Source organism: Mytilus galloprovincialis, chromosome 7 (genome assembly GCF_965363235.1).
Source record: "Mytilus galloprovincialis chromosome 7, xbMytGall1.hap1.1, whole genome shotgun sequence".
Lineage (NCBI taxonomy): Eukaryota > Metazoa > Mollusca > Bivalvia > Mytilida > Mytilidae > Mytilus > Mytilus galloprovincialis.
The window spans coordinates 85465601-85484969 of record NC_134844.1 but is presented as its reverse complement, the minus strand read 5'-3'; the positions used below and the strand labels follow the sequence as shown (position 1 = coordinate 85484969).

General features: G+C 33.5%; 1 protein-coding gene, 1 long non-coding RNA gene and 1 pseudogene across 2 annotated transcripts in view; all 3 read left to right on the top strand.

Annotated features, from left to right (window-relative positions):
• LOC143083886 (uncharacterized) overlaps positions 1-10172 on the top strand; it is a 62804-nt gene extending 52632 nt beyond the window's left edge. Inside the window, exons 14-15 of the mRNA XM_076260263.1 lie at positions 609-959; positions 7058-10172. Of these exons, the coding sequence (XP_076116378.1) occupies positions 609-959; positions 7058-7392 (686 nt within the window). The 3' untranslated portion in view covers positions 7393-10172. The remainder of the gene's footprint in view (positions 1-608; positions 960-7057) is intronic.
• The window catches only part of LOC143083889 (uncharacterized), a 197658-nt gene that overhangs the window by 109023 nt on the left and 69266 nt on the right, over positions 1-19369 (top strand). The gene's annotated exons all lie outside the window — the stretch shown is intronic.
• The window catches only part of LOC143084086 (protein RRP5 homolog), a 42744-nt pseudogene that overhangs the window by 7913 nt on the left and 15462 nt on the right, over positions 1-19369 (top strand).

Sequence of the window (19369 nt, the reverse complement as noted above, 5' to 3'; positions counted from 1 at the left end):
CATACTTAATTTAGTTATTGTTTATTTACACACTTAAATGGAATGTACCCATAATGCTTTGTATTGTTATTATATATGTAGTTCGTACTGAGTTCTATCACTTAAAAGCTGAAGCCAACTTTATACATGGTGTCAGATGTGAGAACATGTGCATTACATGTATGCATATTATTTGCAAAACTTCTGTTCGAGGAACAAGAATCCACTTAATAAATACACTAGTCTCCGTTGTTTCGCCTTCTATGAACGAGTTTCACCAGTGTACAAGAGGTCAATTGGTACTTTTAAAATGTAAACAATAACATCAAGTCAAATAATTATCGAATATTGGTGTTCCTGATGGATGATGGAGTACAGAGTTACATAAATTCACAACCTTATTAATAGTACTGTCTTCTTTTAAATAATAAACCGGTCACAGCCTATTTAATTTAATTTAGCTATTTTGTGATACATGTACATCAGTATTTTGCTTCGTATATATATATATATATTAATTACACATGTGTGATATTTTCTACTGGACAATTAATCAAGCAATAATCAATCTGGATTAACCGAATAGTCAGACAGTGTTTTTTGTTTTTAAATTTTAGTTATTCTTTTAGCATGTTTAGGAGTCATGTCAGCACAGCTCAGGCGGTCAGCCAGGAAAAGGAAAAATTTGCCAATAGTGACTGCTGCATCAGCAAGGAAAAAGGCTAACCAGAGAGTACCTGACACTATGTCAGTAACTGCACCACAGTTGCCTACAGTTGATACTGGTACACCATTCATTTCTACTGGTACATACCCATTGTTGTTTTCACAGACAGGGGCAGGCATATATACCAGTGCAAGTACAGGGCCAGTCGATTTGACGGGCACAGCTAATACCCTTTTATACTCAAGAGTACCACTACCAGACCAAAGAGTGTGCAACACTGTAACCAGTCAAGATCCTCCAGAACATTCCTTAGGTAATACTAATGGTGCAACAAGTTTTACAATGCCATTTAGTACTTTTGATCACCCTATTCAGATACCCAGCATGCATGCTAATATTGCTTTTAATGTTTCTCAAAGTATTAAGAGAAAAAAATCAGAAAAGTGAATTTATTGATTTAGGCATTTTGTTGATTAACAATACTCAGCAGGCTACACAAAAGCTTGTTTTTAGAGGGGGTGAATTTATTGTGCAAACAGAAAATATGTAAAACAAAATTGGGTCTATTGACCAATGGACATCAGCATTTATCATTTTTGTTAGTGTATATTGTACTGTGCATTCAGGTAGATTACAAGATTTACTTAAATACATGTCAGTTGTACGTTTGGGTGCAAAAAGAAATCCTAATAATTTAGGTTGGAAGTTATATGATGAGCAATTTAGGTTGCGCAAAACACTGGATCCGGCAAGTTCATGGGCTATAGTAGATACAGAGCTTTGGTTATTATATATGGCTGATAGTATTGGCACACAAAATTTGGAAGTAAGTTTCTTCTGGTTACAATACATTTTCTGCTAATAGAAATGTGAATAAAACGTCCAAATGCTATGCCTTTAATTATAATGGCAAATGTTTCAATTCATTTTGTCAATATAGTCATGCATGTATACAATGTCATGGTGTTCACTCAGTTATAAACTGTCAATTCACGCAAAATAATTTGCCTTCAGCAAATAAGACCAAATCAACAGCCAGAACGACCCCAGCAGGGATACCAGAAGATAGAAACATAAATTTCAAACTATAATTGGGTCCCTTATAGATAGTTCAGTTGCCCAAAGTACCTAAACAACATATCAAAGAGGTGTATTGGCCTTTAATGAGTTCAGAAAATTGTTTGGTTATAAAATGTATGGCCAATACCTTTGTATGAATTGTGCAATTTTATAGCATATTTGTTTCAAGCGTTACTCGCATTCCTCTATTAAGTGTTATTTAGCAGGGGTAAGTTTTTTCAGTAGATGGAATGTCTTGGGTGATTTTACTCAAATTTATTATAAAAAATGATGGAGAATTACTTCTATTAATATTATTTATTTGTTCCTCCGTTATGCAGTTAAGTTGTTTAAAGGTTGTTTTAAGATCCTCCAATCCTAAATTTCTAGTCGTATATGTAGGTGCTAATGATTTAGGGAATATTAAAACTGAAGACTTAAGAGAAAAGTTGATACAAGCTATGACCTTTATTTCAAAGGACTTGCCTGACACTAAAATTGTGTGGTCCCAAATGTTGCCTCGTTTAAACGGAGATATTCTAAAGTGTAGATACAGCCTATTACAGGGTTAATAAGACAGTAGCTAACTATATATTGGAATCAGGTGGTTATTATTTAATATGCTATCCAGACATTTCTAGGACTGAAACATGTATAAATCTGATGGGGTGCATTTGTCTGTCATAGGAAATAACAATTTTTTTCAAGGTGGTCTTTAGTTTTTCATGCATAAAACCAATGGTCATGTTTTCCCCTCTACTGATATATAAGTATGAAATATGTTGTTTTGTTTTGTGTTTTTGTCTCAGTGATATAAATACAATATTGTTACCTAAGACAAACTTTGTATAATTGATCTTGTGTGTAAATTTTTACTGTAGATATATACATTTTTTTACGATTTATTGAGCAACTTTACTAGTAGTTACATATAACTTGAAAGTTTTCTTTGATTTTTTTGTGGATGTATTTGGCTCACAGCTTGGCAGGGAACCTCCATTATATGGCGGTTGACAATGAATCATTATTCTGTTTCACTGTCAATCTGGCATAATTCGCTGCATCAAAAAACATTTTGTTTTATGAATAGGATCATTTACTACAGATCTAGATGAACAATGTAAGGGTTTCGATCCATCACCTGTGTTCCCACGGTGATTTCCAAATTGTTTTAATCCTCATAATCTTCAATTACCATTATCTGTGGTAGTAATTTATATATATATATATATATATGACAGTACGGTTGCCATAATCAGCAATATGCGGGTAACCACATTTTTCAGTTATATACAACATGTATAAATTATGAGAATAATAATATTAAAGGCTGTGGCCAAATACTGCCAATTTGTTGTTTGGTCTTACTAAGCACAAATGAAGCATCTGGGATAATAGAATTTAAGTCCTGTACTTAAATTCAGTTATCACGGTGCGCTGTACTATTACATTGGTGGGTTATTAGTGAGTTTAAGAAAACTCAAATTTCATTGGTGGTTAGTGAACCATACAATTTGACGTCACGATCCTTTTTTAATTCGGGTCCAACAGGAGAGGCTGCTTTTAAAATAACTTGTTGTTATCAGAGGAAAATTTTATTCAAAATCCCTCCCTCCTCCCAAAATGTATATTTATTGTAAATACAATGTATTAGAATAAGATACTGCCTGTGTTGTAATTTATAATTTCAGGTGATGTTTCAGTTGTCAATTGTTTGAACACCTATTTGTATTTGGCCATTGGACAGACAGGACCTGAGAAGAAGTCTATTGAAACATTGACGCATCTCATTTCCATGGATATTATTTGGCCCTGCTCACTCAGTCATGGTCTAATGTCTTTGCAACTTTTGCTTATTTTACATGTATTAGTTTGTGATTAGTTCAGTTTTTGGGGAACCACTAATGGAAGGTCAATGATATTTGGTTTGCAGTTGTATACTCATTGGGATATCTCATTTCCATGGAGAATATTTGGCTCTGACCCCTTAGTCATGGTCTATTGACTTCGAACATTTTGCTAAGTTAACATGTTTTAGTTTGTGATTAGGTCAGTTCAAGGGGAACCATTAGTGGTAGGCCAATGTTAATTGGTATTAAGTTGTATACGCATTAGCACATCTCATGTCCATGAAGAATATTTGGCCCCGCCCCCTCAGTCATGGTCTATCGATTTTGAAATTTTTGCTTAGTTTACATGTATTAGGCCGTGTTCACATTGACCTAAATTCGGTGTTGTGTAACTCACACGTAAACTAAACACAATTGCGTTCCCATTGATAAAACTCAATGTTTACATGTAGTTTAAATCATGTTTTACCTACACACAGTCGATAGTCAATGTAGGCCTTGTGTAGGTTAAGTGTACACAAAACTAGGCATTTATGACATTAGTTTTATCGTGTATATAAGGAGGAAACTATTTTTGAGTAAAATTGATATTTTTGATAATTATTAGTTGTCTAAATTTTACATATTTTTTTTGGTATAAAAAAATTAACGTACTTTATTAACCCCTAATCAAGACTCAAAGCAGCATCATTGCCGAACCCATAAGGCAGCAACCAATTGATTTTCGGGGGGGGGGGCTATTATAGTTGAGTATAAAACATAAAGGCAAGGGGGTGGGATGGTGAGCTATGGATTTTGTTTTGGAACAAAAATGTTTCCAGTTTTTGGCCCTGAAAAAAAATTGTTTGTTTCACCCTCAGCTGCCACTATCTATAATTCTAAAATTGATTTCGACTTGTCACCTAAATTTGTCCTGGAAAAAATCAATAGCTCAAGACCCCTCCCCCTCCACAAAAAATGAAGTAAATAGTTGCTGCCTAATTCATTTGAAAAGGTCTTCCCGAATCGACTTGACGTACACAGAAATATTCGCCACTGGTATTTACTAAAAAAACGATTCACACATAAATGCATGACTATAAAAAGTGTGGTAAATGATATGTTTGTCTAGTATCTCAGGTCCGTTAAATAACACGTAAAATAAATAAAAAAAAACGTTACCCTATTCCTTTACCAAATACTCCTTGGAGAAGACATACCATTTGAAACGAACAGAAAAGATGGGTTTTGCTTATTGTTGAAGGCCGTACGGTGACCTACAATTGTTAATGTTTGTGTCATTTTTGTCTTTTGTGGATAGTTGTCTCATTGGCAATCATACCACATCTTCTTTTTTTATAGAAAAGATAAAAATGTAGTGATCCCTAATATCTCAATCCTTTTTTGTCAGCTGTAAGCACGCTGTTGCAGCTAACGTTTTCTAATGCGTTATCGAGACATCTCTAGTATATTCAAACTACTGCAAATTATAAAAATGGCTTTAATAAAGTAGCAACCACTGAACTTAAAAAAAGGGGGAGGGTTATTTTTTTTTTATCTGAGTCAGATTTTTTTTCGCACGTACGTTTTTATTCCTTTTTTTCGATGCTGGTGATCAAATACTTTTTTTTCAATATTTAACACTATAACGTATGGGGAAACTCTTGATTCAGAATAATTTTTTTTTATCATCTGTATGACCATTTTTTTTTTATCAAATTGGGGATCAGAATATTTCCACTCCCATCCCCCACCCACTTTTGAAGTCAAATGGTTGTTCCCTTACAGCTAGAAAAATTTTCCAAAAATTTTGAATTCAGTTCTACGTATAAATGAACATTTAAATGACATATAGTTTACAAGTGGGATCAAATCTTATGTACAGGTAGCTAAACAAGGTGTATAGATGTGAACAAATGTAATGTGAAACCAGTGTACACTACACTAAACTAATTGTAAACATGTTTACTCTACACGGCGTTTGGTGTGAACACGGCCTAAGTTTGAGTTAGATCAGTTTAAGATGAACTGCTTATGTGAAGTCAATGATATTTGGTATGTAAATTTATTGACATTTGCAAAATCAATTCCATTGAGATTATATTGGCCCACCCCTTCTTCATGGTTCATTGACTTAGTTTATAAGTTAATGTTTGTTTTTTTTATATCTATTAATCATGCTTTTCTTTGTCTAATATGTTCTCCTTTTTATTTGTATTGCAGTCCTGTAATATTATGTTGTCATTTCAATGTTATATTTAACTTTGCCATTAAAGTGCGAGGTTTGGCATGCCATAAAACCAAGTTCAACCCACCACTTTTATTCCCCTTTAAAAGTGTCCTGTACCAAGTCAGGAAGATGGCCATTGTTATAATATTGTTCGTTTCTGTGTGTGTTGCATTTTAACGTTGAGTCGTTTGTGTTTTCTCTTATATTTGAGATATTGAGATAAGACGTGACATGGTACTTGTCTATCCCAAATTCATGTATTTGGTTTTGATGTTATATTTGTTATTCTCTTGGTGTTTTGTCTGTTGCTTGGTCCGTTTCTGTGTGTGTTGCGTTTCGGTGTTGTGTCGTTGTTCTCCTCTTATATTTAATGCGTTTCCCTCGGTTTTAGTTTGTTACCCCGATTTTGTTTTTTGTCCATGGATTTATGAGTTTTGAACAGTGGTATACTACTGTTGCCTTTATTTAGGTTTGTTTAAAGGGAACGACTTATAATAAGTCAAAGGTATTTGGTATGCAGTTGTATTAGCATTGACACATCTCATTTATATGGAGATTGTTTAGTCATGTACCTCGGTCATGGTTCATTGACTTTGAATATTTGAATAACTTATGTAACATGTTAAAGTATTGCTATTTTAATTTCAACATTTGCATAATAAAAATTACAAAAAGGTGAGACATATATCTGTGATGACAGTTTATTTAAGACAAAATGTGTGTTTGGCGTACACAATTTTAATCCTGGTACCAATGATGATTTTATTACCTTGGCATAAGTTTTTGTATTTCCCATGTGGCATCTTACTTCAAAGACAGCACTCGAATATCATGAATATGGCCATACTGGGCAAACACAATTGTATTGTCTTAGATTTCTATTCAATGTTGGTGTTACTGTTAAAAAGTAATTAAAGTATCATCCATTCATTATAAATACAGAAGGAGTCTTGAACATTAATGGCGCAAATACACTGGTTTAGTTATTTTCTTATAGTTTTTAGATTAGAAATACCCAAATCAGCAACCGATCATAAAATGGGTATCTGTATGATCACAACCTCTCTTCATCTTTTTGTCTTTGTGTTTAATAATTCTAATTCATTGATATAAGTTAATATCACTTGTACAATTTGATTTCTACCTAATATTCCCTGTGAAAAATTAACTAATTAGCTAGGCATTGTTGTAAAGACATGTCTATCAACTATGTATTTGTATTATTCACAAAGCCTGATTATAATTTTTATTTTTAGTCACTTTTGAGAAACAATTTTTATTTTTATTTTGTAGGCTTATCAGTCAAGAATGTTCTATTGTATAAAGTTCGTCTACAGAAGAATTATCTCAAGGTTATTACTGATATACTTCATGAGAGCATAGTAGATCGTCTAATATCAAGAGAGGTAATGTCAGTTGATGATGGGAAGAAGATAGAATCTGGTAAAACCCCACAGGAAAAGAACAGGAATTTAATGGACTTGCTTTTGCGTAAAAATGAACGAGGATTTATTGAATTTCTTAAAGCTTTAAGAAAAGACTCAATTTACAGAGATTTAGCAGATCAAATTGAAAACACAGCAGTTACAAGGAGAGATATAGAAATCTTTAAAAAATACTGTAAATAGAATTTATAATAATATTTCTTTCAGAAAAAAAACTACATACAACAAGTTAAAGAGAGCTAGAACAAACGCCTGTGAAAGAAGGAGGTATTACCATTGCTCAAAAATTTGGTCACTTAAGTAATCAATGTAAATGAATCACACTATACTAGTTATAACATTCTCATATATTCAACATATTTCATGTATGATTGTCATGGCAAGAAAAAAAACCTAAAACATGTTCAAATCTTCACATGTGTTCACTCCCTTACAGTTATGATAATTTGGAAGAGTCATGACATATTTTGGCCAAAGAAATAATTTCAGTGTATTTTAGTAAGTCTATTTGAAGTAAATGTAAATACCAGTTTATTCAGGCCACCTTTGACCGAGGGTTTAAACCATAGTGTTTTTGCTATTTCAAAATTTTGTATACAGACAATTTTCAAAAATGATATTTCAAGACAACACAGAAATCCAGAGCTGGTGATAACCCTGGGATCAAAACATTCGCCAATAGTGACATCCACACTGTAATTGTAAAAAAAACTTGTTACAATACCCAATTTATAATGTGTTATAACAGAAGTGTGCATTTGTGTTAATCAACTGCTCTCAGAAATCAATTAACTTTAAAATGACCTTCATTTATATAATTAAATAACATCATTTAGATGTCAGGAAGAGATCAACCTGTGCTTCTAAAATTATTAAATTATGTCGATCTTAAAAAGCATTAAATTCTACTTTAATATTCAATTTAGGTCTGAATTTCAAGTCTAATGAATAATAAAGTATACACATATAAAATAACTAATTCAGAGACCGAATCTTGTCGTTGTGTTGTTTCTGAATTTTTTGATAGTGGCTTGTTGTATATGGCGTTTACCACACAACTACTTATCAATAAAATTGAGAATGGAAATGGGGAATGTGCCAAAGAGACAACAACCCGACCATAAAAAAAACAACAGCAGAAGGTCACCAGCAGGTCTTCAATGTAATTTCAATGTTCATTTGTAAATAAAAAAGTATCTCCATAAATATAATTTTGAAGAAAAAAAATGCAACGATATTCTGAAATATAGTTGTTGCTACATGACTTGATATTAACTATGGTTTTTGACATAATGCATCTGTTCTCTATCATTCATCAGAAAAACAGGATTTTAGATCTAAACAGATCAGTGATAATTGTTTGATTATATTATATTTTTCAAATATCTGAAAACATTTGGAGACCTCAGCTACCCAAGGAAATGCCTCTACACCATTATTATATGACGTCCGTATTACGCTTTGTAAATAGAGCCATGTTCTAATTAACACAAAATATGTTTGACACATATGCATAAACTTACTGTTAATATTCTCGTTGTTTTCATTATTAGCCATATGAAATTTATGCATTTTAGCAGCTAAAATAAACTTAAATTATATATTTTTTCTCAAACAACATATATTTGCCCTGCCTTTAATTTTAAAACTTAATTTACAGACTCCACGGGGAGTAAAGGGGAACAGCCAAACATTTTTAATGTATTTTCGTCCAGCCCAGTAGTCAGCACTTCTGTGTTGACCTGAGTTATAATTGATATGTTCATAAATATAGATTAACTGTTAACAAAACTTTGATTTTTTTACCTCAGGAATAGATTACCTTAACTGTATTTGGCAAAACTTTTAGGAATTTTTGGTTCTCAATGCTCTTCAACTTAATTCGTACTTTATTTGGCCTTTTTAATATATTTTGATTCGAGCGTCACTGATGAGTCTTTTGTAGACGAAACGCGCGTCTGGCGTAAGTATAAAATTTCAATCCTGGTATCTATGATGAGTTTATTCGTACGCTTCGACCTATAGAAATACTGTACTTGTGCTATTAGAATCGAAAATAATTCCTTCATGTCATGCTCTATGCTCATTTTAACATGGGTAGTCATTATATTTGAGCATATTTTACACCTCGCTGTTATTTTAGTTTAAACATATTTATTTATAGTGGATTGGGAAACAAGTTTTGCAACTTATATTAATCCCTTTCCACTTTGCGTTAGTGTAAAATGAGCATAAAGCATGACATGAAGGAATTATTTCTTAATTTGTTTGTTGGTGCTAGACCTAAATTTTCTTAAAATGTGAGCCTGATATGGCCTTTAAAAGTTTTAAATCTAGTGTCACTGATGATTCTTTTGTGAATGAAACAACCAATGGCGTGTACAATGATATGTCTGGAATCTTTTATGAGTTGTTTTTCTGTGTTGCATGGGTTTTTTTTTGTTAGTTTAGGGGAGTCGAGATAGTAAATTAAAATATCATTACTAATTGTCAGTTCTAAAAAATGTAATTTTCATTTCATCACCAATAACAATATTTGTATAGTTATTCATTTTCTTCAACTTATTTGTTTATTCATTTCTCAGCTATTTCTATTGGTAACATGTGAACATGTGAATGTTGATATATTCTACAATATTGTCAGATAAGGTTTTGTAACAATTATGATAATCTGATTTCATGCGTAATATGTTTCTTCTTGTATTCAATCATCCCAAACGTGTATGTAGAAGCTCACAGCCAGATTTAGTGACTTTATATATATCTTGAAAAATTTAGATTTACAAATTTAACATGTCATGATACCATTGTGTTTTTGTTGTTTTTTATGTGGTTATTTTAGCACTATTTGTGTTTTAAGTAGTGTTTTCTGGTTGTATATATATATATATATATATATATATGTATAAACTGTTGATGAGTTCTACCGCCCTTATGTAAAAAAAATATAAATAAATGATCTTGATCTTATTGGTTTGGCCAAAAAATCAAAGCACTATAGACACGGTGAACAAACAGTCCAACCTATCACAAAAAGCAGTGTATAGGTTTCTTGACCATTCACAAAATATATTTGCACGTTACACATTCGCACCCTACATGTTCTTCCATATTTTATTTCAAATACCGGTTGAAAAAGAAGTTATTTTTATATGTTTAGATCGAAATATTTATATGTTCATGAATAGATTCGTGAATTTGTTGAATGAAATATTTTTTTGATGATTATTATTTAAAACTAAGATAAACTGAGAATAAAAAAGGGGAATGTGTCAAAGATTCAACAACCTTACCAAAGAACAGAAAGCAGCGCAATACCACCAATGGGTCTTCAACACAGCGAGAAAATCTGCACCTGGACCCTAAACAAAAATATGTACTAGTTTACACCGGATGAACGACGACGACAGCGGACGCCAAGTGATGGCAAAAGCTCTCTTTTGAGCTTTTTCCTGTGGAAAAGAGAGCTAAAACCCAGGTTTAATCTATCATTCTTTACATAAGGGAATGCCTGTCCCAATTCAGGAATATGACTGTTGTTTTTCTATCGTTTGATGTGCTTGAGTTTTGGATTTTGCCATTTGATAAAGGGACTAAACTATAGAGTAAAAAGTTAAAAAAAAAAAAAAAAAAAAGAAAATACCTAACACCAAGGAAAATTCATTTTCAAATCGAAAAGTCCCTTTATCAAATGGCAAAATCCAAAACTCAAGCACATCAAACGAATGAAAAACAACTGTCATATTCCTGAATTGGGACAGGCATTCCCTTATGTAAAGAATGATAGATTAAACCTGGTTTTTAGCTCTCTTTTCCACAGGAAAATTCCAAAACTCAAGCACATCAACCGAATGAAAAACAACTGTTATTTTCCTGAATTGGGACAGGCATTTCCTTATGTAAAGAATGATAGATTAAACCTGGTTTTTAGTGGAAGAAGACGTCAAGTCTTCTGAAGACTTAAGGGGCTGACCATTGGCATTGAGTCTCCGTATGCCGCATTCATTTCGTGTATTACAATTTCAAAACAACTTAGATTCCTGACACCGATTTTTACACATGATTAGGCATTTGAATCATTTAATTTGTAAATTATGATTGTAAAACAATCACTATCGTAAATATGACCCTTTTATTTATGTAAATTATTAGATTTCATCTCATCCACATGAACGTTATTTGTTTACTTGTAACAGGATGTTTTAACTGTAGATATTTGTATTACGCATGCGTGAATTTGGTATCGGGACAACTCGCCCTGTTTACAAGTTCGCCCTTGAAGTTACGAATTTGCAATACTGCAGACAAGAAGATTTTGTTTTTATATAAATAAAAAGGATATATAAAGTGTTGTCTTTATTCATGGTTTTCCTTTGTCATGTGAATTAGATGCCCTTCGTAACATACATGTGAACCTCCCGTTTAGGAGAAAAAAACTCCCGTGTATGAAATTTTTCAGACGCCATATTTGATAATTTCTTACTACTGTACGGGTGTAATTGACACCTGTGTTAAATTTTACCTGAACATCAAAGAAGATGTATAATTATATGGCTTCACTTGACAGCTTGGGTGTCAAACATACTGGTAATCAACGATGTTTACCTCCGGCTAACTGCCGTTGTGTTATCAAAACGATGTGTATTGGGAATATTGAAATACTTTTTTGTTACTTCCCTTTGTTTTATCCTGTTTTCAGTTATTTTGCTTTTAAAAATGTAAATTGTAAAAAGACTATAAATGATTAATATTTTAATCAAATAATCATAAAAGGATGTTGATTAAATGAATTTAAATGATTTTGGACAAATAAAAAAATTAAAATTTATAAATTATTTTAGCAATCTAGACCTCCTTTCAAGGATTAAATTGAAGTTTATATCATAATTTTGTTTACAACAAAATGGTTATGTAATTAATTTACGATGTTGCAAATATACATGTGGAGCTTATTTCTTTCTTATTTGTCTATACATTTACAAATGATAAGGAGATGAAGACATGAACAAAAATATATACAGATAAGATATATAAATATAATGATTCATTTGCTAGCAGTGAACAATCATTTGTCAAAAACAAAACAAAACAAAACAAGAAACAGATTCTTCTTATTATTTTATTTTATTCAAATAGAGAGGCAATAATGGAACTATAAACATTACAATTTGATGGAAATTTGAAGAAAAAACACAATTTCTACATCATTTGGTTACATTTATGACAAAATTTATGTCGATAAAAAAACATGATGTTTTGACCATTCAGTACTTAACCCTTTCCTCCATAATGACGCTTTTTGACGCCACCCCCTTTACTCCATAATGACGCCTTTTGACGCCTGTGTAGTACCTCAGTTGAAACACTTTGACTACAAACATGACAAAGTGTCTGCAGTAGACTCAATAAAATTTGTATCCAATATGAAAAGGAATATCATAGGAATATTCTACTTAAATTTATTTAATGAAATATTTGTTTTTTGCAATGCATTTTAATACTTTAAAGCCTATTTTCAGCATTTTATTGAAAAATTCTATTTTGTGTTCATTTTTTACAGTGGGTTGTGATGATCTTCCAGTTAGGTTACCCTCATTTGGAGTGTTGTTCCCAACCTGTTAAAGGTCCATCTTTGTGCATAATTCAAAATTGGAAATTTCAACAAGCATCTAATATTCTTAATCTGGAAAATAAACCCTGGTCTGCTAGCTTCATGTATATTTTTTCTACCGATTTAATATATAACTAGAATCATGCAAACAGACTTAAGGAAAAGGCATGTAAGTTCATCATACTTTTTCTAGACAATCCAGATCTTGCAAAATACGTCGCTAAAAATTGTAACCTTTAAAATTGTTGTGCAGTAAAAACCGATATGGGAACTTTCAAAAGTTGGCAGGTATGTAACAAGTCTTACTATTTTTATGCTCCATTTATGGGCAATATGTTTTCTAGTCTGTCCGTCCGTCCTGCTTCTGGTTATAAAGTTTATGGTCGAGGTAGTTTTTGATGAAGTTGAAATCCAATGAACTTGAAATTAGTACACATGTGTTCCTCTTGATATGATCTTCTTAATTACTGCCAAATTAAAGATTTTACCTAATTTTCATAGTCAACTGAACATAGAAAATGATTGTACGGATGGGAAATCCATGTACTTATGACCTTTTCTTGTTTGAAGAAAAAAAATACATTTTAACGATAATGGAACAAAGCAGCCTGGGTAAGTGGGGCTGCTTTTATGGTAATTCAAGTTACCTTTTATTCACCTTCTTCCACTTCAGAGCTATCAGCTCTTTGATTAGCTCTCTTTTCCACAGGAAAATATAGCTTTTGCCATCACTTGGCGTCCGCTGTCGTTCATGCCAATTTTACTGTACCGGATGCGCATTTCGACAAATAAAGTGATTGTGTCTTCATGAAGCCAAAATATAGGTAGAGGATTTTACAATTACTGAAGAGACATTAATTATCAAAATGTGCATCTGGTGCTGAAAATAAGGTTCCGTTAATGTTAACAGCGTCGAGTACAGATCTAATATGTCAATAAGGTGTTCTCTGTGCTTTTCTGCGGAGGTCATACAGATGATCGACGTTGTTGAGTGGTATGTGCTCATTATTTTATTCACTGATTTTGAATCGCACGTAGATTAAAGTCCAGACATGATCATCGGATACTTCTTAAATATATATATATTGCAGTTTTTATCCAACGCAATCATAGGTTTGAACCTGTGACTACTATAACATGTTATAGTAGTCTCAGGTTTGAACGTATTTTTCAATTTAGACTTGTTTATATATACATATATATATTCATGAATGATGTTTTTGTCTTGGTGTGGGTTTTTTAGGGTTGTTTTTTTTGTTCGAAAATAATTCGACATCTCATATTTTTTTAAGTCATTTTTGTAACAACAGTGTAACTATTCGTAGCGTTTATTTTGTTGCATCAAAAATTCTCAAACAGCATGCAATGGTCGCTGAAATAAATTTAATTATTTTCAAGTATTCTTGTTGTTTTCTTTATATAATTAAGTTTGAAATGGCAAAATGATTAATTTGTGTTCACATCTGAAATTATCTTAAACGTATCTTTCACTTTTGTAATATTTATTTCACGTCAGTTGGAATCGAGCCCAAGTAAGTACGACCGACCCAATGCAGACAACAGTAGGATAGATTGCTAATCTAGAAAGACACAGTGTTTGTTTGTCATACAAGTAGGATTATAACCTTTTCTTAACCGGAAAAACAAGCAACTAGGGTGAATTGGGTGAAATTACGTTTGTTGCTTTGCATGTGGAAACACCAGGGTGAGAAGCGATACATAAGAATGAAATGGACTGGTGTCGAAATCAGCAAGGCAAACTTACCAGATTATTTAGGAAGGTTGATTTACAAACAGATCATGACATATTTCAAAATTCAACAAAATTCTTTTTTTTTATATTGTGCGATGAATAACATACGGTATCAATATTTCTGCACCAGATGCGCATTTCAACAATCAATGTCTCTTCAGTGATGCTCGAGGCCGAAATATTTGAAAATCCTAAGCTTATTAATAAAATGAAGAGCTATAAACCAAAAAGAACAAAAAATGTTGACCAAAGCTGGGCAAGGAATCAGAGCTTTGCATGCGGGAGATGCATTCCTTAATTTTAAATGATTTCCTAAATTTTGTAACAGCAAATTTTAATGAGGTAGTAATAACATAAACGGTACCAATATTTCTGTACCAGATGCGCATTTCGACAATCAATGTCTCTTCAGTGATGCTCGAGACCAAAACATTTTAAAATCCAAAGCTTATTGAAAACATGAAGAGCTATAAACCAAAAATAGAACAAAAAAAGTATGAACAAAGCTAGGCAAGGAATCAGAGCTTTGCATGAGGGAGATACATTCCTTAATATATAATAATATCCAAAATTTTGTAACAGCAAATTTTAACAACAAAATATCCGTATTTTCATGTCAGAACTTCCAGTACGGAAGTACTGGCTACTGGGCTGGTGATACCTTCAGGGACTATCGGTCCACCAGCAAAGGCAACGACCCAGTGGTAGTAATAACATAAACGGTACCAATATTTCTGCACCAGATGCGTATTTCGACAATCCATGTCTCTTCAGTGATGCTCGAGGCCAAAATATTGAGTATTTTCTATAAAGTTATAATCCCTAGCCATAAAGAACAGCAGAGACAATGAGTTGGAAAGTTGGTACCCCCATTGCGTACTTTATATAAAGTTAAAATCCCTAGCCACAAAGAACGGCAGAGAAAATGAGTTGGAAAGTTGGTACCCCATTGCGTATTTTATATAAAGTTATAATCCCTAGCCATTAAGAACAGCAGAGACGATGAGTTGGAACGTTGGTACCCCAATTGCGTATATTATATAAAGTTATAATCCCTAGCCATAAATTTAAGAACAGCCGAGACAATGAGTTGGAAAGTTGGTACCCCATTGTGTATTTTATATAAAGTTATAATCCCTAGCCATGAAGAACGGCCGAGACAATGAGTTTGCAAGTTGGTACCCCAATTGCGTATTTTATATAAAGTTATAATCCCTAGCCATGAAGAACGGCCGAGACAATGAGTTGGAAAGTTGGTACCCCCATTGCGTATTTTATATAAAGTTATAATCCCTAGCCATAAAGAACTGCCGAGACAATGAGTTGGAAAGTTGGTACCCCCATTGCGTGTTTTATATAAAGTTATAATCCCTAGCTATCAAGAACGGCCAAGACAATGAGTTTGAAAGTTGGTACCCCAATTGCGTATTTTATATAAAGTTATAATCCCTAGCCATGAAGAACGGCCGAGACAATGAGTTGGAAAGTTGGTACCCCCATTGCGTACTTTATATAAAGTTATAATTCCTAGCCATATAGAACGGCCGAGACAATGAGTTGGAAAGTTGGTACCCCCATTGCGTTTTTTATATAAAGTTATAATCCCTAGCCATCAAGAACGGCCGAGACAATGAGTTGGAAAGTTGGTACCCCCATTGCGTATTTTATATAAAGTTATAATCCATAGCCATAAAGAACAGCCGAGAAAATGAGTTGGAAAGTTGGTACCCCATTGCGTATTTTATATAAAGTTATAATCCCTAGCCATTAAGAACAGCCGAGACAATGAGTTGGAAAATTGGTACCCCCATTGCGTATTTTATATAAAGTTATAATCCCTAGCCATAAAGAACTGCCGAGACAATGAGTTGGAAAGTTGGTACCCCCATTGCGTATTTTTGTCGAGCCTGCAACTTTTGTTGCAGAAAGCTCGACATAGGGATAGTGATCCGGCGGCGGCGGCGGCGGCGGCGGCGGTGTTAGCTCACTTCTTAAAAGCTTTATATTTCAGAAGGTGGAAGACCTGGATGCTTCATACTTTGTATATAGATGCTTCATGTTATGAAGTTTCCGTCAGTCACATGTCCAATGTCCTTGACCTCATTTTCATGGTTCAGTGACCACTTGAAAAAAAAGTTCAAATTTTTTGTAATGTTGAATTCTCTCTTATTTTAAGTAATAGGATAACTATATTTGGTATGTGCGTACCTTGCAAGGTCCTCATGTCTGTCAGAAAGTTTTCACTTGACCATGACCTCATTTCATGGATCAGTGATCAAGGTTAAGTTTTGGTGGTCAAGTCCATATCTCAGATACTATAAGCAATAGGGCTAGTATATTCGGTGTATGGAAGGACTGTAAGGTGTACATGTCCAACTGGCAGGTGTCATCTGACCTTGACCTCATTTTCATGGTTCAGTGGTTATAGTTAAATTTTTGTGTTTTGGTCTGTTTTTCTCATACTATACGCAATAGGTCTACTATATTTGTTGTATGGAATGATGGTAAGGTGTTCGTGTCTAGCGGGCAGATGTCATCTGACCTTGACCTCATTTTCATGGTTCAGTGGTCAAAGTTAAGTTTTTGAGTTTTGGTCTTTTTATCTAATACTGTATGCCATAGGTCAACTATATTTGGTGTATCGAAATATTTTATGATCTTTATGTCAGTCGCGCAGGTTTTATTTGACGGTGACCTCATTTTCACGGTTCATTGCACAGTGTTAAGTTTTTGTGTTTTGGTCTATTTTTCTTAAACTATAAGTAATGGGTCAACTATATATGTTGTATAGAAGCATTGTTAGCTGTACATGTCTGCCTGGCATGGTTCATCTGACCTTGACCTCATTTTCAAGGTTCATTGGTCTTTGTTTAGTTATCTTGGTTAATGTTAAGTTTATGAGACAGTTGTAATAAAACTAAGCTTTATACTTAGGACTATCAACATAATATCAATGATTAGTATAGAAGGCGAGACATTTCAGCGTGTGCACTCTTGTATATAAAGTTATAATTCCTAGCCATTAAGAACAGCCGAGACAATGAGTTGGAAAATTGGTTCCCCATTGCGTATTTTATATAAAGTTATAATCCCTAGCCATACAGAACTGCCGAGACAATGAGTTGGAAAGTTGGTACCCCCATTGCGTACTTTATATAAAGTTATAATTCCTAGCCATATAGAACGGCCGAGACAATGAGTTGGAAAGTTGGTACCCCCATTGCGTTTTTTATATAAAGTTATAATCCCTAGCCATCAAGAACGGCCGAGACAATGAGTTGGAAAGTTGGTACCCCCATTGCGTATTTTATATAAAGTTATAATCCATAGCCATAAAGAACAGCCAAGACAATGAGTTTGAAAGTTGGTACCCCCATTGCGTATTTTATATAAAGTTATAATCCCTAGCCATGAAGAACGGCCGAGACATTGAGTTGAAAAGTTTGTACCCCAAATACGTATTTTATCTAAAGTTATAATCCATAACCATAAAGAACAGCCAAGACAATGAGTTGGAAAGTTGGTACCCCCATGAAGAACGGCCGAGACATTGAGTTGAAAAGTTTGTACCCCAAATGCGTATTTCATATTAAGTTATAATCCCTAGCCATAAAGAACAGCCAAGACAATGAGTTTGAAAGTTGGTACCCCCATTGCGTATTTTATATAAAGTTATAATCCCTAGCAATAAAGAACAGCCAAGCCAATGAGTTGGAAAGTTGGTACCCAATTGCGTATTTTATATAAAGTTATAATCCCTAGCCATAAAGAACAGCAGAGACAATGAGTTGGAAAGTTGGTACCCCCATTGCGTACTTTATATAAAGTTATAATCCCTAGCCACAAAGAACGGCCGAGAAAATGAGTTGGAAAGTTGGTACCCCATTGCGTATTTTATATAAAGTTATAATCCCTAGCCATTAAGAACAGCAGAGACAATGAGTTGGAACTTTGGTACCCCAATTGCGTATATTATATAAAGTTATAATCCCTAGCCATAAATTTAAGAATGGCCGAGACAATGAGTTGGAAAATTGGTACCCCATTGCATATTTTATATAAAGTTATAATCCCTAGCCATCAAGAACAGCCGAGACAATGAGTTGGAAAATTGGTACCCCATTGCGTATTTTATATAAAGTTATAATCCCTAGCCATCAAGAACAGCCGAGACAATGAGTTGGAAAGTTGGTACCCCATTGCGTATTTTATATAAAGTTATAATCCCTAGCCATCAAGAACAGCCGAGACAATGAGTTGGAAAATTGGTACCCCCATTGCGTATTTTATATAAAGTTATAATCCCTAGCCATAAAGAACTGCCGAGACAATGAGTTGGAAAGTTGGTACCCCCATTGCGTGTTTTATATAAAGTTATAATTCCTAGCCATAAAGAACAGCTGAGACAATGAGTTGGAAAGTTGGTACCCCCATTGCGTATTTTATATAAAGTTATAATTCCTAGCCATATAGAACGGCCGAGACAATGAGTTGGAAAGTTGGTACCCCCATTGCGTATTTTATATAAAGTTATAATCAATAGCCATAAAGAACGGCCGAGACAATGAGTTGGAAAATTGGTACCCCCAATGCGTTTTTTATATAAAGATATAATCCATAGCCATAAAAAACGGCCGAGACAATGAGTTGGAAAGTTGGTACCCCTATTGCGTGTTTTATATAAAGTTATAATCCCTTGCCATAAAGAACTGCCGAGACATTGAGTTGGAAAGTTGGTACCCCATTGCGTATTTTATATAAAGTTATAATCCCTAGCCATAAAGAACGTCCGAGAC